Source organism: Culex pipiens, chromosome 1, assembly GCF_016801865.2.
Source record: "Culex pipiens pallens isolate TS chromosome 1, TS_CPP_V2, whole genome shotgun sequence".
Classification (NCBI taxonomy): domain Eukaryota; kingdom Metazoa; phylum Arthropoda; class Insecta; order Diptera; family Culicidae; genus Culex; species Culex pipiens.
In genome coordinates this window covers 117,081,261-117,102,159 of record NC_068937.1, presented here as the reverse complement: position 1 = coordinate 117,102,159, position 20,899 = coordinate 117,081,261, and the positions used below count along the sequence as shown (strand labels likewise).

Here is a 20,899-nt window from a genome sequence, read left to right as displayed (position 1 = left end):
TATAGCCCTGTCAACCTGTCAAACAAAAGGCTACATAAACCTCGTGACGAAAAAAAAGCAACAAGAAAAAAGCGCCATGTACATTCGGCGAAGAAATACGAATCATAACAAAGCGCCCCCCTCAGTGACAGCAGGGTGATATCGACGTTGGTGATTTCAAAAGATGTTATGTTTGTTTTTCTCAAATAAAATTACGGAAATAATGTTTTATTGATTATAGATGATCAAGTATCAACAAAAGCAACTTTTTTCATCGTTTGTTATCATTAGAACATCTTATTTTGCTTTTATATAAAAATCGTAATTGAAAATGGATGCTCAACATTCAAATGCGTTTTACCCAAAACGCATGGTTTGTACATGATGCTTTTTGAAATGTTGGCATCGATTTGGGGTAAAACCGAGGGTAAATCTTTGTTACTCATTTCTAAATTAGTTTCGGATCCAATTACAAAAAAACTTGTTCAACCTCGATCGAACGTGTACAGCTGTCACAAGTCGACAAAACGCAAGAAAGGAAAACATTTTGCATCTGAAAGTCGACTTTTCGTGCCGCAACATAAACAGTGGACAGTTTTTGGAATAATTCGGTAAATTTTCATGTTTAAATTAACTTTTTAAGTAGATTTAACTGCATAATTTTAAAATTCAGCTGCAATTTTAAGCGAAATTTATGAAATAAGGCACTTTTATTGTTCGCTTAGCTTGAGAAACAGCGTTTTTCGATTTGCAAGGGAGGAGTGCGCAAAAAAAAAATCGCATAAACAATCATGGCCGAACCATCGAAGGAACAGCAGCAGCAGCAGCAATTGTCTCCGGTGCTCGGTTCCGGCGATAGTAAACCGCGCTGTGATGGGTCGGAACGGGAGGCCAGCTTCCTGTGCGGCGTGGTGGAAGGATTTTACGGGCGGCCGTGGACGACGGAGCAGCGCAAGGATCTGTTCCGGAAGATGAAGCAATGGGGCATGGACTCGTACATTTATGCCCCGAAGGATGACTACAAACACCGAGCTTACTGGCGGGAGCTGTACACCGTCGAGGAGGCGGACCATTTGACCGGGCTGATTAGTGCGGCCCACGAGCAGAATATTAATTTTTATTACGCGCTTTCGCCGGGGTTGGACATCACGTACAGCAGCAGTAAGGAGCTGGCCACTTTGAAGCGAAAGCTGGACCAGGTGTCACAGTTTGGGTGTAAAGCGTTCGCGTTGCTGTTCGATGACATCGAGCCGGAAATGAGCAAACCGGACAAGGAAGTGTTCCAGAGCTTTGCGTACGCGCAGGTGTCGGTGACGAACGAGGTTTACAACCACTTGAATTGTCCCCGGTTTCTGTTTTGTCCGACGCAGTACTGCAGTTCAAGGGCGGTTCCCACGGTGAAGCAGTCGGAATATCTCAACACGCTGGGAAGTAAGCTTATCGGCAACATTGACATTCTGTGGACCGGCGAGAAGGTCATTTCCAAGCTGCTTACGGTCGAGTGCATTCAGGAGATCACGGAAGTGCTCAAACGACCGCCCGTTATTTGGGACAATCTGCACGCCAACGATTACGACCAGAAGCGTGTCTTCCTGGGTCCGTACTCGGGCCGCTCGCCGGAGATTATTCCGCTGCTGCGCGGCGTGGTCACCAACCCGAACTGTGAGTTTCACGCCAATTCCATCGCCATTCAGACGCTTGCCTTTTGGAGCAAGTGCAGCTCAGACACGAAGATCAGTTCGTCCGTGTCGTCGGATATTAAGCTGGAAACGGAAAACGAGGACGGAATTTGCCAGGAGGATGCGCCAGCCTTTTTGTCGCAGAATGTGTACCATCCACGGCTGGCGCTTAAAAATGCCATCGCAAACTGGTTGCCGGAGTTTTATCAAGGTAGCATCTGCGATTCATGCGTTCGACTTGATTGATTCTAGTTTGATCTTCTTGCAGAAAAGGAAGCGTGGGGACCGATCAGCAAACCGCAACCGGCTGTAACTAGTGAGTATCGCTGGAATTTTAAAAGCTTTTCCCTTTCAACTCAAGTAATCGACTATTTTTCCCCCCTCGCACAGTGGTCATGCCCATCATTCCAATCATTCCATCGGTGAATACGTGCATGACGCTGACGAGCACCAGCACGACGACGACGACCACCGCGAACCCGATGCCCGTGCCCGAGGTCAACACGACGCAGCTGCAGCTTTTCGCGGACGTTTGCAGCACCGTAACGAGCGCCCCGGAAAGCGTGCCCGCGCCAATCATGAACTCGCTCGTGTCCGCCACCAAGGTCGTCACCAACGAATCACTGCCAAATCCGGTGGCCGCCGCCGTGACGAACCTTGCCATCCCGACGACCATCCCCATCTCGAGCATTCCCGGCCCGATCATGAGCATTAAAACGACGGACGCGTCAATCGACGACTGCAGCGGCGAGGACAAGGGCAACATGAGCGAACCGTTGGAGGACGACGCCGTGATTGAGAACGACCTGGAGCAGCAGCAGCTGGACGAATCGACGGAGAAGCGAAAATCACTAGAAATTCCACTGCTCGTAGACGAGGAACTCAAGACCGAGGAGGAGGTGCAAGCTAAGGTTGATCTGGACGAAAACGAGGTGAAAATGGTCGATGCGAGTGAGGAGAACATGACCGTCAACGATGAGGTGGTGATCAATCAGGTTAAAATCAACATTGAGGAGGACGACGGCGGCGTGAAGGCGGTGGAACCGATGGAGTGCGGAAGTAGTCTGACGTCGCCGAAGCACGTGATGAAGACCCACTTTGACGACGTGATGATGTCGGAGACGACATCGGTAAGGGTTAAGGGAATTTTGAGAGTCTAAAAGTGTTCTGAAATTGCCACTTCTTTTCTAGACCTGTTCCGGAAGCATGCAAGTTGAGAGTTCGGACACGTCGTTGGTATCGAACGCAGAGATGGCAGAGTTCAAGTAGGTGCTTCAAGTTGTTTCGCTTCCAGCAATCTTCAACCCTGCTCGTTTTCAGGAACGCCCACGAAAAGGAACTGACCTGCGCCGACATCATGCTGCTGTGCGACTTGTTCTATCTACCGTTCGAGCACGGCAGCAAGGCGCTCCAGCTGTTGGCCGAGTTCCACTGGCTCAAGATAAACGCCCAGGTGCTGTGCAAAAACCGGTCACGCAAGCCAAGCCTGGCGACGACTCCGACTGCGGGGGATTCGAAGAGTGCAGCCAGTGACGGTCACCACTTGAACAACGGAACGACGTCCGGTGAATCTAGCACCACCACCAAGGATGGCTGCAACAAGAGCGAGGTGCAGGAATGGATTCGCCGGTCGGAGACGTTCGAGAATCTTTGTCAGACGATTTTCCGAGTGACGCGCAAGATTGCCCGCTGTCCAAACAAGGAGCTGTGCTACGATCTGTTTTCGTACGTGTGGGACATTGCGGCCGTGCTGTCAATGCTGAGCGCTTACGTCAAGTGGCTCGCAATGGGGAACTTTCCGGCCAACATTAATTCTTACACCCAGGGCGGTTACACCTGTGAGTAGCTTAAATTAGTTCGTGTGAATGCTTGTAACTGATTGAAATTACACATTTCAGGGTTCAGCAAAGGTTGGAAGGAAACCTTCACTTCCGGTGATCAGGAGCCGTGGGTGTTTCGGGGTGGTTTGGTGGCAGACCTGCAGCGACTTATCCCGCTGGACGTCGGAAACGATTTGTTCCTGTACAAACTGCCGGAAACGTCCGCGGTCAACCTTTACACGATGCGACCCTACGTTTACACCGACGAGGCGATCCTGCTGGACGTATGCAACCGGACGGCGAATGACGGTGAACCCTTCAACCTCGGTTCGGACACTTTGAAGAACGTACTAGCCGATCGATACCTGGGACCGTTTCTGACAATCGCCCCGCAGCTCTGCATCGTGGCGGAGAACAATCGTTCCGAAGTTGTCGGATACGCGTGTGCCGCAATAGACACCAAGACCTTCCTGCGCAACATGGAACAGTGCTGGGTCCCGGAAATGTGTCTCAAGTATCCACTATCCATATTGGAAAACGGAGTCCCTCCACAAGAACCACCCAGCTCACCAACCGGCACCACCGCCCAAGCAAACCAGCTCGCTCGCGATTGTATTCTGTATTTCCATAACTTTAAGAACGATTATCCTGTCGCGGTCCTAAACACCCACCCGTCGATTCTGTCCACCCGCATCCTCAAACCCCATCTGCTGGAAGACGAAGCGCTAGGCAAACGTCTCGTAACCGTCCTGCTGGCAATGCTACGCTCAAACGGATCTTCCAGCGGTGTTCACGTGTGCATCGAGCAAACCGATCAGTTTATGTACCAATTCTACAGCAAGCTGGGCTTCGTCGAGCTGTACCGGGAGGACTGCGGCGACTCCGTGGTCTACTTGGGCCGGAACTTTTGATAGTGCACGCCGAACCCGCAATCTCAAAACTCTCGCAATGTTGACGACGACGACGCGCCATCCGGATGATTTTTTTTTCTAGATTTAGGAAGCACATTGAAGATTCGTGCAGGCGAGCTAGCTTGGCATTTACACAGAAGCGTGTTCGTTTGGCCAGCCAGTACTTCTGATACTGCGTTTTATAAGTTCTTTTTTTTTACTGTAATCCCGTAACTGTGTGCATGCGCAAATCTACATTTTGTGTTGGAAAAGCTCTCAGAACATGCTTAATAAAGACCGATCAGTTATTTATCCGAAAAAAAAGAAAATGCGAACTGTTTTCCCTGCTCGAAAGATAATCTCACAACTCTAGTGTTGATGCTACACTTTTTTAAGGGGACAAGGGAAAATCTCCACGGTGTTTCGATTGGTGTTAGACGGGACGTTTTTGGGAAGGTATAAGATCTAGGATACGCTTTAAGCAAGCGTTGCCACCATTGGCATGATATTTTAAATGGTACGCTTCAATTCTAAAGGCAAGCAATTGGATGCTGCTGTAGAGAAACTTCGCGTTTATTTCAAATGGAGGTTAGTATTTTATAAGAGAGCAATTCCAGCTCAAATCAGAAATTTTTCTGGTACTTTTGTACCCGACCCTATCCGAATTCAATGAAACCATTTAGACATGTTATCCGAGGCCTATATAAGCCATTTTTGTGTATATGGAGCCAATTGTACTCGAAAATAACATTTGAGCAGGGCGTAAGTTATTTAAATATTTTTGTATTTTGTAATTTAAAAATGTCTATATCTCGAAGCCGTTGCATCCTATCAAAAAGTGGACAAAGACAAACTTGTAGGAAATTGGACGGGCTTTCCGAAAAAAATACACTGAAATAAAAATACACGCCACTTCCATGAGATTTTTAAATTTTTTAGTTTAAAAGTTAAATGTGAAGGTGATGTCACGATTTTTTTTCGTTCAAATTTTTTGAGGAAATAGCCTAAAACGTTACAAAAAGACTCACGAAAAATGCAGGATGGCATGTCTCTCCTAAAAAAAACAAAAATCATTTACTAAAACTGTTTTTTTGAAAAGTGGTAAACCTCAAAATTTTCAAAAACCGATGGTGGGAATTGATTCCCCTGACAATTTTACATTAAAGTCTCCATATTGACCATTGTCCTATGTCCATTCCTTGTGAAGTTACAGCGCTTTTAAAAATTAAAATGTTGAAAAATTGGGTTTTTTATGGTTTTTTGCATTTTCTAAATGACAGACTTGCTTTCCGTGTCTCGAAAATATTTTTGCCGGAAAGCTCGTCCAATTTGCTATAAGTTTGCCTTTTACAATTTCCTACAAGTTTGTTTTTGACCATTTTTTGATGCGATGCAACGGCTTCGAGATATAGACATTTTTAAATTACAAAATACAAAAATATTTTAATAACTTACTGTTATTTTCGAGTATAATTGGCTCCATACACTGAAAGAAAGTCACATAGCAATATCACATGTTTCACAAGTGAATCTGCCCCATACGACTTTACATATGAATGTCATGTGCAAATCACTTCGAAAATATACATAGCGGAACACGGTAAAGTCAAATGCAAAACACGTTAACTTCACGTGATGACGCACATGAATTTGTAGTGCTTTTCACATGAATGTTAAATGATATTGTTGTGTCAATCAAATTATTTCTATTGGTATTCAGGTGAGTAAAAAGGGTGGTTTTTTTTCAATTTTAATTTATTGTTTGCACGGATGGAATCGACGTAACACCTTATAATGTGGCCCTCTTAAACCTTGCGGTTTCGTCAACGGATCCACAGGCGTGTATCGTTCTTTTTGCGACAAGACTCCGCCTCCCGGGTCTCCTAAGTGTGAAGGTATGGGCACGGGGAGAGGGCACCGAATACCTATATTTACACTTAGAATTTTTTTGCGTCCGCCCGGGATTCGAACCGGCGACCTCTGGATTGTGAGTCCAGTGCGCGGTCCGATTGATCCACACAGGCAGACAGTTTTTGCACAGTTTCCGTTATAAATATATCTTTATTTTTTCCTAATTTTTGCATTACAAAATAAAATTAAAATCACTTAAAAGAATAAATATTTCTTCTCTAACACAAAACAGTTAAATAGGGACCAGATTCTGTTTCCGCGTTGAATCCACCACAAACACTGGCCGTAATTTATTCATCTGAAAAAATAATGGAAATGTCTTACTGTATTAACTTTTAGAAGCAATACTTTTCTCTTGATTTTACTTACCCAAGAAATAGCCCGCCTTAGCCCTTTTTATTTAAATAATACAATAATTCTCTAAATAATCACGCAAAACCCGCGTTTAAACCATTTTTCAACCCAAAGAGCAATTTTTGCTCCATCACCGTTCGTAGCCATCTTACTTATGAAGAAATTTTCGCCAACCACATTCAAAAACCAAAACATTTCAATCTAACGTGTTTTCCACGTCAAAATCAAAGAAAATGTCGAATGGGGCAAATCTACGTGAAATTCATTTGAATCTCAAGTGAACATCATTGGAAAAAGGATGAAAGGTTTTTCGCTAACGATCAGCTGATTTCCAATGATTTTCACATCAATTTGGTATGGACAATATGTATGGGTCAAAGGAAAAGCATGTGAATGTATCGTGTTGATTTTTTGAGACACTCACGTGAAATAACACTTAAGATTACTATGTTGGATTCTTTCAGTGTATACACAAAAATGGCTTATTTAGGTCGGGTACAAAAATACCAGAAAAATTCCTGATTTGAGCTGGAATTGCTCAAGAGTGGTTTCAAGCCCAATTACAAACTAAAGGATCCATTACACTACGGCAAACTAACAAACTCGCACGTTTTGACAGTTTGCCTGGATTTGTTTGTACAAACGTCAACCTGCATACATTTTGCCTTGTTTGCGAGTTTGCCGCAAACTGTCAAACACGAAAAAGTGTAAGTTTGTTTGTTTTTTTTTTTTGCAGTAGTGTAGCTGCTTAACCCGATTTGGAACCAAGCTGACCTGCTTCTCTGTCAAAGATTTTGACAAGTTGAGAGAGCTACTGGAAAAGAACAATATACGAAATAATATAAATAGGTTACAATGGAGTACGGATAGTTTTAGACGAGGAAATCACCACGACCCAACTTTTGCTTCTAAGGATCTTCAGTTTTTTATGCGTCTGCATGTAGCACCAAATATTGACATAATTAATCAAGAGTTATAAATAGTTGTAATTCACTGTGTCGAAAATCCTAGCAAACATTCTTCTCCTTCTCTTTCCCATATCAGCAGCTTTCGCACAAGTCCAGCTTTTATGATCTGTGCTTTTCGCAATTACTACTCCTTGTTTTCAATTGCGCTGTTCAATGTTTAGTTTCCTTCTCTCGGTCGGTTGTACCCCCCTTCAAAAACAAACTGATGGCAACATTTACAAAATTGATTCAATGTTTTTGTTTTCCAAGTTTAGAAGGGATGCTGAAAGTTGCTCGTTCTTCTATCATTAGTCTCTAAAATCTTATGTACAAGAGCAGGTTGCCGGTAAAAGCTGTCTCGAGAGTAACGTTTTGCATTGCGTGTGTTTGTGTATGTGTGTGTGTTTGTGTGTAAGTTAAAACTTGTTTATCCCGTCCTGTTTGTGAAAATATGTACAATATGCCTGCATTTTTTGTTTCGCTCTTTCAGTTCATTTTCAGCATAATTCATTCCTCGTAGATGTCCATCTACGTCCAAGAGACAGTATGTTCTAATCCTAAAGTTCTAATCAATAATTTATTCTCGCAATCGGCTCTGCGTACTCACCGCGGGCTTTGCGACGCTTCCACGGGCAGTCGACGTCGTCGTCGTCGTTGTCTTTGAGGTAGTTCTAACGCGCAGTAGCCGTTATTGGCTGCTGGGCGCCGCACTGGGCGTACTGCTTGGGGCAGGTGCTGGTGTCACGCCGGGAACTACGGCCACCGAGGATCTGAGGAAGCGAAGAGTTGATTGATTAGTTGCTGTGGGTTTTGGATGGAAATTGAGTTGTACCTGTTGTGCCGCATGTGGCTTTTGACTAGATCGCTGTTGACCAGGGCGGCCATCAGGCTGAGCTCGCCGGCCATTACGGTGGCGCAGATGACGCGGGCCAGTTGTTTGGAGTTTTCGGCCGGATGGGTTGGGTGAGCGCCGCGCACGCCGAGCATGTCCAGACAGGCGCCCTGGCCGGGCAGACCAGTTCCGCCGCCCACGGTTCCCACCTCGAGCGATGGCATTGTGCAGGTCATGTACAGATCTTCGCCGTTGTCGCCGTACGGTTCCATGTTGGTCGAGCAGTTGCTGCTGGTCACGTTCTGGGCCGGATCCTGGCCGGTGGCAATGTAGATGGCCGTCACCATGTTGGCCGCGTGTGCGTTGTTTCCACCGATGCTGCCGGCAACCGCCGATCCGGTCATGTTCTTCAGCTTGTTACACTGGACCAATGTGCGGGCGTTTGTTTTCAGAATCGAACGCACCTTGTCCGCTGGAATGATGGCTTCGCAGACCACACGCTTGCCGCGTCCCTTGATCCAGTTGATGGCCGCCGGTTTCTTGTCTGCGCAAAAGTTCCCACTAAGGGAGATGATTTGCATTTCCGGGAACACTCGCTGAACCTCACGGAGAGCCATTTCCGAACCCTTGGAGACCATGTTCATTCCCATGGCGTCACCCGTCAGGGCACGGAAGCGAGCGTACAGTACCGGTCCGTCCATGGCAATGTGCACCTCCTGGAGTCGAGCGAATCGACTGGTGGAATCGAAGGCCTTCTTGATGACGGCAAAGTTTTCCGAAGTTTCCATCCACCGTTTGGCTTGTGCCGCCCGAAGGACGTTCGGGAATCGGATACACGGCGCACGGGTCATTCCAATATCCTCCACGTAGCTGGTTACTCCACGAACAGAAATCGCTTTGCAACCACGGTTGGTACTGGCAACCAACGCGCCCTCGGTCGTAGCCATCGGAACGTAAAAACGGCGACCGTCCAGTATCAAAGGACCAGCGTAACCAACGGGAATCTGCACGTAACCGAGGACATTTTCGCAGCATGCATTCATCACCTTCGAGTAGTCATAGTTCTTGTACGAAAGATGCTTGAACGCGTTGATCGGCAAATTGGCTTCCTTCTGGATCAACTCTCGTCGGATTTTAACACCCCGTTCAGCGTTTCCAATGACGGACTCTATTTTGTACAGCGGACAGTGCCCATTACCGGCCCTTACAATCATCTTGATTTCCTCGTCCGTCAGCTCAGCCGCTCCGTCCTTGCCGTCGTTCATGATCTCCAGACAAACGTCCAACGGCCGTGGTTCCCGCTCCACCAGCTCATCCTCCAAATCGTCCGAATCCAGCTCGTCTTCCGCTCCCATGCTCTTGGCCCGCGACCTCGCAATCAGGCTCAACTCGCTCTGGGTAGCTTTGTCCTCTACCGGAACCGCCTCCGCCAGCGTAAACGTGCTGGACGCGACGAGCTGCTGTTCCTCTAGCTTCTGCTTTTGCTGGGCGGCTGCGGCAGCTGCGGCCGCGGCCGCCGCTTCGTTCGCTACCGATAGCAGAATCTGGTCCGACAGATTGTGACGGTCGAAGAAGACGAATTTGACGCCCAACGCGATGATCAGGATGTACGTCACGATCTGCTCGGTGCTGATCGAGAGCCACCTAAAGGGGAGGAGAAACGCAAGGAAATATTAGTAATCGAGTTAAGTTCACTCCGTACCGCGGTTGCTCCAATCGCACGACGGTGAACCGGTTTGTCATAATTTTCGTTTTCTGGAGTTTTTTTTTTTTTTTAAATCCAATAAAAACAATCTTTTGCTTTTTGAGAGTTTGTAAATAGGTACCTCTGTCAAAATGCTGTTTCCAAAACACAAAATAGTAGTTTATGCAACAAGTTGCAAAAAGAGGATTTTTTCAGCACGAGTTGTACATTTATCCAACGAGGTTCACCGAGTTGGATAAATACGAAGAGTGCTGAAAAAATCAAGTTTTGCAACGTGTTCCATACAACATTTTTTGCAATTCCGAAAACACACATTGAGAGAAATTTTAAGTCAAATGTTTATGTATTTTGTCCATAAATGGTTTAAATTAAAAAAATGTTGAAAAGTGTTACTTTTCGAAACAAGTGCTGAAAAGTTCAACTTTTCAGCATTTATTTTGAAAAGTGTTACTATTCGATTCTGTTATTTTTGGAACAGAAAAGTAGGCTATTTCGTCGTTCAAGAATGACAGGAAAAGTAAGTAGTTTCACGACGGAATTGCAAAAAAAAAGATTTATTTGACCAGGATTTATTAAATAATGCGTAAAACATCAAACATAACACCAATCCCGTCATAGGAGCGTAATAAATTAAGTTATGACAAACTATCATACATTTAGCATCAACCTTGAACAACATCCTTCTTACCATAATGTTTCGCCCCAGGATGTCTCTGACGCATTTTATCACATGGATTGAAATTCCAGCCCCGAATGACGCAAAGTATCCCGAATCTACGTCAATCTTCACCTCATTCGAGGAAATTCCCATGTATCTTGCTACAAAATTGTGTTATCTTTCCGAATAACTCGCATCTCACTGCGATAACTAAGAACAGGTTTTGCCCGTGTTCTGATGACGTCACGCAGGCAAGCTCGTCCGCATAGTTTATTGAACTGTGGTTAGTTTAGCAAATATCGAACGAAGAGGTGCCGAAAACCGGAAAGCCAGACGCTGCTGTGACGAAAGCAGCTTTTAACCGGCTTTAATTGGCCCGCTGCAAACACGGTGTGAAGAAAAGCGATCCAGGAAATCAGCAAAAAAAAACGACTTACCTCATAATAAATTCGGAGATCTCGTTCGGTTCAGTCTTGTTGAGAGCGGCCAAATGTTCGTGGCTGTGCGAGGCGATAATTTGCTCGGCCGTGTCCGAGTCCTTTTCCGAGATCGCTAACCGGCTGAGCACGTGCACGATCATCAGCCCGCTGGACATGATCAGCTTGACGCGCTGCACCACCGGGTTCGGCTTCTGGTCCTCTTCGGTCAGGACGCGCGCAATCAGGTTCTCCTTCTTGTTCTTCTGGATCAGATTGCCGGCGTTGCGGGACAGGTCCAGGATCAGCGACAGACAGGCCGGGTAGAAGGTCATGAAGACGATGTAGTTGACGATCGCGGACAGCACCGCGAATCCACTCAGCAGCTCGAGCCGCTGGACTCCGGATAGCGTTCCGACGCCGATCACCAGCGTTTCCACCAGCGTGTCGAGCGAGATGGCCGGTCCGAGGATTTCCATCCCGCGCGCAATGTTCATCGTCACTTCCGACTGGCTCGATCCGCACAGGGCCAGCTGGGCTAGGATACCAGCTTTGCTCAGGTCGATCAGCAGCAGGAAGAAGAACAAGGCATCCCTGTAAAAGAGATACGAGTTGGAGTTATGTGTGTGTTTGCAACAGCATTAAATTTCATTAGTTAGACATAGAAAAATAGAACTTATTTATCGCAGGCTTCTTCAATTTCAAAAAACTTAACAATTTCAACGGAAGTAGAAGTCTTATCAACTGAAAACAATCTTAAATGCCTTTTTCTGCATTGATAATCATATTTATCACAGTTGAGCTCGTTCAAAACTTGTTTGAACTTTTTATGAAATTCCAATGTAGAGCCTCGCAAAAAATTTGCGTCAATACATACTTAAAAATTTCAAAAACTAATGATTGCCAATAGATGGACAGTAGGGTGGAATCTAGTTATATGGGAAAATTGAAAATGATAAAAATCCAATCAGCAACACATTTTTCGGGTCCCTTTTAGGGGTCCAAACAAGCTCTTAAAATTTGGATGCGATTGGTTAAGCCCACGATAGGCGCAAAGCGAATAAAATTTGTATGGAAATTACTGAGCATGAGCATGAGCATGAGCATGGTTGACTGCCAATGAGCTGCTACTCCGTTATTGACAGATCAGCTGAAGTTAAACAATGAATCAAAAATGATCAGTGGGAGCCAACCATCCGTTCACTGTTTAACCCCTGAAGACCCCGACTTTATTAGTCAATACCGGCGCCCTCCCAAGAAGCCTGCAGTTCAACAAAAGGGAGGAATGTTAGTCCGATAGTTGAAGTTGCAGACTCATCAAGCACATAGTTTTTCGCTATATACTTGTTGATACCGCTTGAGACCGTTGAATCCACAGCATCTCCTTCAAGCATCACGTGATTATTATTTTTTTGGGTTAGTAGGATAAGGTATTGGCTTTTCGATGCCTCCCGAGCTACGATGCTATGGGGAGGACTTTCAAAACAAACCCGTCGGCGAGCCTTCCGAGCAACGATGCTATGGGAAGGTCTTTCTAATTAGCACACCAAAACACTCGCGCACAGGTATTTAAATACTGAATAAATGTAATTTTTCATCACGATTACCCAGACGACATTGATGATATGGAAGAACTTTTTACAGTCATTTACAGTAAAACTTAAACTTATTTTAATGCAACGTGCCTCCCGATCAACGATGATGTAGGAAGGACTTGAGCAAACCAATCAGGATGAAACACGAAATAAAATTCTTTTCTTTTCACACACAATGCCACATAATTGACCGCGCGTCACCACCCAACTAATTGAACTGATTTTCTTCTGCTTGTGGGCAAGCCAACCAGGATGAAACACGAAATAAAATTCTCTTCTTTTCACACACAATGCCACATAATTGACCGCGCGTCACCACCCAACTAATTGAACTGATTTTCTTCTGCTTGTGGGCAAGCCAACCAGGATGAAACACGAAATAAAATTCTTTTCTTTTCACACACAATGCCACATAATTGACCGCGCGTCACCACCCAACTAATTGAACTGATTTTCTTCTGCTTGTGGGCAAGCCAACCAGGATGAAACACGAAATAAAATTCTTTTCTTTTCACACACAATGCCACATAATTGACCGCGCGTCACCACCCAACTAATTGAACTGATTTTCTTCTGCTTGTGGGCAAGCCAACCAGGATCAAACACGAAATAAAATTCTCTTCTTTTCACACACAATGCCACATAATTGACCGCGCGTCACCACCCAACTAATTGAACTGATTTTCTTCTGCTTGTGGGCAAGCCAACCAGGATGAAACACGAAATAAAATTCTTTTCTTTTCACACACAATGCCACATAATTGACCGCGCGTCACCACCCAACTAATTGAACTGATTTTCTTCTGCTTGTGGGCAAGCCAACCAGGATGAAACACGAAATAAAATTCTCTTCTTTTCACACACAATGCCACATAATTGACCGCGCGTCACCACCCAACTAATTGAACTGATTTTCTTCTGCTTGTGGGCAAGCCAACCAGGATGAAACACGAAATAAAATTCTTTTCTTTTCACACACAATGCCACATAATTGACCGCGCGTCACCACCCAACTAATTGAACTCAAAGCGAATAAAATTTGTATGGAAATTACTATGGGGAAACTAGCATTTTCACATTTTTCAATTTACAAAAAATATGTTTTATTATTTTTTGAATCCAACACCGCAGAAGTGTAGCCCTGGATGTCCTAAAAAACTCTCCCGAAGAAAGTATGGTGCTAAAGTGCGTCCTAAAAAAGATACAGAGTTTTCAAAAGTAGTGTGAAACTCAAATATTCTGCCAACATTGCAAAAGGAACCATGAAATACAAAACAGACTTGATTGTTCTGATATTTAAATAAACCTTACTTAAAGTCGATGTGAAGAAGTGTTCAGAAGACATTATTTGGTTAAGTTGCACCCCAAATCCTCAAATATATTATAGTTTTCGAAAGATTCCAAGATTTGCAATTTGGCAGTGTTGGGAAAAAGTATGATTTAAACCGAGTATTTCGAAATGTCTCTCTTGAACGTTCTGTAACTTTTGTTAGAAGAAATTTGGCACCATACTGTCTTTGAGAGAGTTGTTCAGGACATCCAGGGCTATACTTCTACGGTGTTAGTTTCATAAAATAATAAAACAAGAATTTTGTAAATTTGAAAATGTGAAAATTCAAGTTTTCCCAAAGTAATTTCCATACAAATTTCATTTGCTTTGCGCCAATCGTGGGCTTAACCAATCGCTCCCAAATTTTGGGAGGTTTTTTGGGACCCAAATAGGGACCCAAAAAATGTGTTGCTGAAAAAATCAATTTTCAATTCCACCCTAAACTGCCTTTTTACGGCGATATGATGTACACGCCATTTTGGACATTTTCAATTTTATTGTACAGTCTGATAAAGAATCTTAAAAGCTACCTCCTGACGATTTTTTTTTTCAAAAACTGCTCTGGGGCCCATTTTATTAAGCAAACAAATAATGATTTATACGCCAATTTTACCCATCATGATGTATGTATTCATTGAGAATTGATAGAAGTCAAATTCAATACTGTTTGAATGTTGATTTGAGGTTTTGGGACCAAATCAAGACTGGGCAATATTTTATTACATTATTTCGATTTAATTCTTAAGGCGACGTCCATTAGGCGTCATCCATAAAGTACGTCACGTTCTGAGGGAAGAGGGGGGTTTTGAGCAAGCGTGACATTGCGTGTTAAAAGCATAGAGAAATCGTGACAAAGGGGGGGGGGGGATGGGTGGAGTAAATGGCTGGCTGATTTTAATGTGACGTACTTAATGAATGACACCTTATCCACATCCACGTAGACAATTTTTTGAGAATTTTAGACACACCCACCTCCCTTGCGGACAATTGTTCATGCAAAAAATGTGTTTATGAAGCGTAGACAATCGCTAAGGGAGCGTTTTTTTATTACGTAACGCAAAACATCGGATTTTTAGCCACCTCCCCCCCCCCCCCCCCCCTCGTAACAAAATTTTCATACAAATTTTAAAAATGTTGTATGGAGCGTAAAACGGCCTCCGACCCCCAACTGCGTTACGTAATAATAGAACGCTCCCTTAATACCCTTCCCCCCCCCCCCCCCCCTCCCCACAAAGTATCCACGTGGACAATAGGTCTATTCCCGTACTGCAGAATTCTGCAATTCTGCACAAAAACGGCAGCAGAGCGTTCCCGTACTTTTCTGCAACAAAAGTAACTTTTCTCTCAGGCAGAACTTCTGCAGTGAGAGAGGTAGAAGTTGCAGCAAAACCGTTCCCGTACTTTTCTGCAAGCTCTCTCTTCTCTTTCTTGTTGAAAAGTTACTGCAATTTGGTGTGATGGATGTTGAGTACACGCTTACATAAAATTTGCAAGTTGGGTGAAATCAAGCATTTTATTATTAGTTGTAATAATAAATGATTTTGGGGTAGTTTTTTTTATGTCTGGTTTTATTGAGAACGATTTTTTTTATGTTAACGATTTCAGGCTTAGTTCATTCATGTAAATGATAAAGCGATTTTTTTAGCGTTAATATTTTTACCTGATAAAAAATTGAAAGCTTAAGCCATAGTATTACAGCACGGCTAGTATTACTATGTAATACACCTCAACTAAAAAAAGTACTATAAAAACAAATTGTTTTAAAAACTTTTAAAAGACACATTTCTTCTGAGTTTAATAAATTCAAATAAATATTTGTTTAGGAATAATTTTTGATCTTAAATTGATTTTGAATATACTAAATATATGTGTTAAAATAAATAATAGGTAAATTTAATTGGCAAATAATAAATTGTTCCTTTAACGGTGCTATCAATTTGTATTCTTATATGAACAAAAAAAAACTAATGTAATTTTGTCGAAATTAAAATTCTGAAACTCTGAAAATCTTGAATTCTTAAATTCTCAAATTCATAAATTCTCAAATTATTAAATTCTTAAGTTCCTAAATTCTTAAATTCTTCGCCATCTTGAATCATAATATGTTTTTTGAAAGTTTCTCAAGTTGAAAATATTAGATTTTTTTTTTAAATTTTATTTGATATAATTTTTTTTTTGTTTCAATTTTTTTGAGTTTTTGATTCATTTTTTTTAAATTTTGTCAATTTTGCTGCGTCACCGTTTTTCTTTCGTGTGACAAAACGGAATCGACGTAACACCTTATAATGTGGCCCTCTTAAACCTTGCGGTTTCGTCAACGGATCCACAGGCGTGTATCGTTCTTTTTGCGACAAGACTCCGCCTCCCGGGTCTCCTAAGTGTGAAGGTATGGGCACGGGGAGAGGGCACCAAATACCTACATTTACACTTAGAATATTTTGCGTCCGCCCCGGGATTCAAACCGGCGACCTCTGGATTGTGAGTCCAGTGCGCGGTCCGATTGATCCACACAGCTTTCGTGTGACATCCAGTCATAATTTATTTATGTTATTATGAATAATCTTTCAAACATTCTGCAATTAAAACATGTGTCCCCCCCTCTCATTTGTATTTTTTTTTACCTGATGAGAAAAATTTGAGTTGTTTCTAATATTAATTTCTACCTAAGCATAAATAAATTCTAGTTATTTAATAAATAAAACATCCTTGATTTTTTCAATAAAATGTTGTACTGCATACAAACTAATTTCCTCGTTATAGAGGTAAACTTAAATTAAGAATTCTTTTAATTACTTTTTTTGTGAACATTTTTTTTAATATTTTGAAATAATTAAACAACTTTAATACCCAATTTGAGTAAATCCACTCAGCTGTGTACAATATTGCAGAAAAAGAACTGGAACGCGCTACCCAGGCAAAAGCTTTGCGGTTTCTCTCCTTGCAGAACTTCTGCAAAAGAGAGAGATGAAGAGAGCGAGCTGAAAAGTACGGGAACGTGCTGCAAAAAAGTGACTTATGCTGGCTGCAGAATTCTGCAGAAGCTGCAGAAATTCTGCAATTCTGCAAGTACGGAAATAGACCTAATGCATTAAGGGATCCGCTCAGCTGTCAAAATAGCTGGCACAAAAAATATAGCCTGCTTTGGTCGAGCAATGTATACATACATCATTGGGAAGGAAGAGTAGTGATTTTTTATTGCTATTTTTTCGGCCAAATGATGTTTGTGGTTTAAAATCGTAGAGAACAGGCAAAAACACGAAATTTTGCAGGGGCCACATTTTAATTGTACTTTTTAACAGTTTCTACAGCGCAGACCTTAAATTAGTCATTTTAAATTGAAAAAATGAACAAAAACAGAAAATCGTGTCTACAGCAAAATCACCTCAATGGCGCGTGGTCGTAAAGACATATTCGGAGTGAAAAGTGATTTTTTTTTGTGCCTATTGTTTCGCATTTTTGTCGTGTATTGTGTGCTGCGAGGAGAAGATTACCCTCTGAAAATGCAGCGTCATCAGTGTCGTAAAAAAATATTCGGAGTGAAAAGTGATTTTTTGTGATTTTCAAAGCCCTTCCTATATCATCTTTGTTCGGAAGGCACGGCGTCGGGTGGATTGTTTTTAAATTTTTCGAATAAGGTTTAATTTTTTTGCGATGAAAAAGCCGTTTCTATATAATGATCGAAAGACGCACTGACATTTTGGAACGTCGAGATAATAGTGGAGTAAAATAACTGTGTGTGAGTGATTTTGTGTGTTAACCAGAAAGACCTTCCCATAGCATCGTTGCTCGGAAGGCTCGCCGACGGGTCTGTTATGAAAGTTCTCCCCATAGCGTCGTAGCTCGGGAGGCATCGAAAAGCCAATACCTTATCCTACTAACCCAAAAAAAATTAATCACGTGATGCTTGAAGGAGATGCTGTGGATTCAACGGTCTCAAGCGGTATCAACAAGTATATAGCGAAAAACTATGTGCTTGATGAGTCTGCAACTTCAACTATCGGACTAACATTCCTCCCTTTCGTTGAACTGCAGGCTTCTTGGGAGGGCGCCGGTATTGACTAATAAAATACGAATCTTCAGAGGTTAAACAGTGAACGGATGGTTGGCTCCCACTGATCATTTTTGATTCATTGTTTAACTTCAGCTGATCTGTCAATAAAGGAGTAGCAGCTCATTGGCAGTCAACCATGCTCATGCTCATGCTCATGCTCTACAGCAAAATCACCTCAATGGCGTATACATCATATCGCCGTAAAACGGCAGTGCAGGAGTATGTTGTACAGCTTTTGTCTGTTCGACAAAGTTGTGGAGCATAAAACTTTCTTTGAGAATCTTACTTTTGAGAATATTTGAATAAAAATAGCGCAACCTGCTGTTAAATCGTGAAAAAATAGTTTCTACATATGTTTTTAGATTGTTTTCCATACAAATTCCACCCTTGCGTATCAGTGACGAGTTCTACTCATATTTGGCTAAGAAGCTTAAAAAGTACAGAAATTATATTCACCTTGTGGAGCGAGATTTTGAAAAAAAAAAGTTCCATGCTCTGGGCCTCCTAATAATTCCTTATGCAAATGTTGAAGCAATAGCAAATTTTTATTTTTCTATAGGGTTTAAAAACTCAAAGTGAGATGAAATCAATTTTCACCGATAGAAGATTTTGAAAATCAATTTCCCTGGCAGTCTTGCCAGCTAGCTCCAGGATGATTTAGCGAGGCTCATAAAAAAATAAATTTTAGACTAGCCGTGGGGTAGCTCATGGAATAGAATGAAATAAAAAAAACATTTCAGATACACCCAAAGTTTAAGAACGAGAGAATAGTCCTCACGAAAAGAAACGTGAGGAAAGTGCTATTTTGCGAGAGTATAGTCCTCTCGCGTGTTCATTCGTTCATTGGAACAGTTCATCCTATTGGATGGCTTATGTGGACAAATTACTGCCACTTAATCACCGAACCATGGTGGCCCATACGGCAAAGGCACGGTTCAATATGCAGAAGGTCTTGGGTTCGAGTCTCGGTACCGGTACTTTTTTTTGATAGATGAAACGAAACTATTGGCACTACGCCCCCCGGGGCATGGCCTTCCTCTAACGTGGGATTTCTGCTCCAGCGCCTCTGACGAGACAGGAGAAACCGGGACCGACGTTTTACTTCACCATCCGATAGAAGCTCAGTGGATAAGGCGGGAATCGAACCCGCGTCTCATAGCATCATCGGGATCGGCAGCCGAAGCCGCTACCCCTACGCCACGAGACCCACTTGATAGATGAACTTTTTTTGAAGATGAACCCATGAGTAAAGTACTCTCGGTAATTTCGGGATTTATCCTCTCAGTCCGCACACAGTACCATTTTACTACAAAATCGTGCTCTTTATCCTCTCGTATGCCGATGTCCAGTTCTGGGAGTATGAAACCTAAAGAACGCGTATCAAAATCAAGGTTCAAGAGCCAGAAACAGTACCGTAAATTGGGTCAATCGGGACACATGGGGCGAATTGGGACAGCAGTTTTAACCATATTGGAGCACAACATTTGGATTTTTCTTGTTGGTTTCGGCTAGAACAGACCCAGACCAACAAAATGTGTACATCCACTTCCAAATTTAAAAGCTTTAAGTGCGCTAAAAACTGCTGTCCCTATTAAGACTGTAGTCCAGATTCGCCCCAGATTACGGTAAGTTTGTATAAACTAGGCCCAAAGTCACATTCAAGGGCGAACAAATACTCACTTGAGGTCGGAGACTTCACTGCCAAGGAAGTTGATCACGGTCGACGTGAAGATGAAGCTGGAGAACACGGTAAACAGTCCGGCAATACCTGTGTGTGTGTGTGTGAGTGTTTTTTTGTGAATGAAAAGAAAAAGAGAGAAATAGAGTTAGAAAAAAGAGCTCTAAGCGCGTATTTTTGTTTGGCGGTGGTGTGGAAGCAAAAAATAATCAAAACATGAATGAAAGACGAAAGAGTACCAATCAGTGCCGTCGAGGAGAAGCCGTTGGTTGCGGTGGAACACGATCGATCGACAGCACGTGTGTAAAGGCATGTTTGGTGTGCCGATTGAAGTTTAGTAGGTCAAGCTGCATGGAAGGTGGAGAACAAGAGAGACCGAGCTTAATTCAACCAACAGCCAAACTATTTTGCATATTCTGCATCTGCCGAGGAGCGACTTTCAGGTTAATTCATTCCAGTTTTGAAGGTGGCTCAAAATGTGCTAAAAAGATCGCACCGTGAAGATGTGAGAACAAGATTAGTGATTCAGCGCAAAAGTTTTCGAGAACGGCAAAGTTTGCTGCAACTGATGTTATTTATCGGAAAGCGAAAATCACGCATTTACATAACAACCAGTTTTGCTTAAGTGAAAAATGAGCCAAGCAGCGTGACCAGCATTTTTCGTCAACCTTTATCAGATAATTTTGAACTTTAAACTTAACGCAAACACCGGAAATGGGAGCATAAAGAATCTTTCAATTGCGAGTTTTTTTTGCGATAATGTTACCAACTCATATTTGAATTAAGCAGAGGTGTTCGTGTTGGATCGGGTTCAACGACTCAATTCAATAATAACGTAAAAACGCCGTTTGCAATTCTGTGGTGAGGCAGTTCCATTGATCAATGGTAGGATCAAACACATGCTTCTTGAGTTGCACAGAAAAAACAAGTTTTTTTTTTCTCCCCTACCGGGGTACTGTCATCAACCCAACTGTTCAAACAAGGTTCGTGTCTCTCAAGCCAAATCTGGTCTGGCCCAACCGCGCGCCACACAATTTGAAGCGAAATGGACATC

The 20,899-nt window shown here is 42.9% G+C and overlaps 2 protein-coding genes across 5 annotated transcripts in view; one reads left to right on the top strand and one right to left on the bottom strand.

Annotated features, from left to right (window-relative positions):
• Positions 1–450: 450 nt before the first annotated feature.
• Positions 451–4,686, top strand: LOC120416025 (protein O-GlcNAcase). 3 transcript variants are annotated; one of them, XM_039577694.2, is made up of 7 exons: positions 451–590; positions 705–1,869; positions 1,927–1,974; positions 2,049–2,788; positions 2,850–2,923; positions 2,979–3,496; positions 3,557–4,686. In XM_039577694.2, exons 2-7 carry the CDS (start codon positions 771–773, stop codon positions 4,387–4,389), a joined length of 3,312 nt encoding a protein of 1,103 aa, XP_039433628.1. In that variant the 5' UTR covers positions 451–590; positions 705–770; the 3' UTR covers positions 4,390–4,686. The 3 variants fall into 3 exon arrangements, with proteins under 3 accessions (XP_039433628.1, XP_039433624.1, XP_039433636.1); XM_039577690.2 differs by having other exon boundaries at positions 497–590; positions 653–1,869; XM_039577702.2 differs by having other exon boundaries at positions 543–1,869.
• Positions 4,687–7,533: 2,847 nt separating this feature from the next.
• Positions 7,534–20,899, bottom strand: part of LOC120415604 (3-hydroxy-3-methylglutaryl-coenzyme A reductase) — a 75,456-nt gene continuing 62,090 nt past the window's right edge. For both annotated transcript variants that reach the window (XM_039577207.2, XM_039577200.2), the window contains exons 3-6: positions 19,848–19,935; positions 11,213–11,785; positions 8,413–10,056; positions 7,534–8,350 (exon numbers count right to left, since the gene is read on the bottom strand). In XM_039577207.2, coding sequence (XP_039433141.1) covers positions 8,269–8,350; positions 8,413–10,056; positions 11,213–11,785; positions 19,848–19,935 — 2,387 coding nt within the window. In that variant the 3' untranslated portion in view covers positions 7,534–8,268. The remainder of the gene's footprint in view (positions 8,351–8,412; positions 10,057–11,212; positions 11,786–19,847; positions 19,936–20,899) is intronic.

Coding starts and splice junctions, on each gene's coding strand:
- LOC120416025 (XM_039577694.2), top strand. CDS start 771: ATGGCCGAACCATCGAAGGAACAGCAGCAGCAGCAGCAATTGTCTCCG. Junction 1,975..2,048: donor ACCGCAACCGGCTGTAACTA/GTGAGTATCGCT, acceptor CCCCTCGCACAG/TGGTCATGCCCATCATTCCA. Junction 3,497..3,556: donor CACCCAGGGCGGTTACACCT/GTGAGTAGCTTA, acceptor TACACATTTCAG/GGTTCAGCAAAGGTTGGAAG.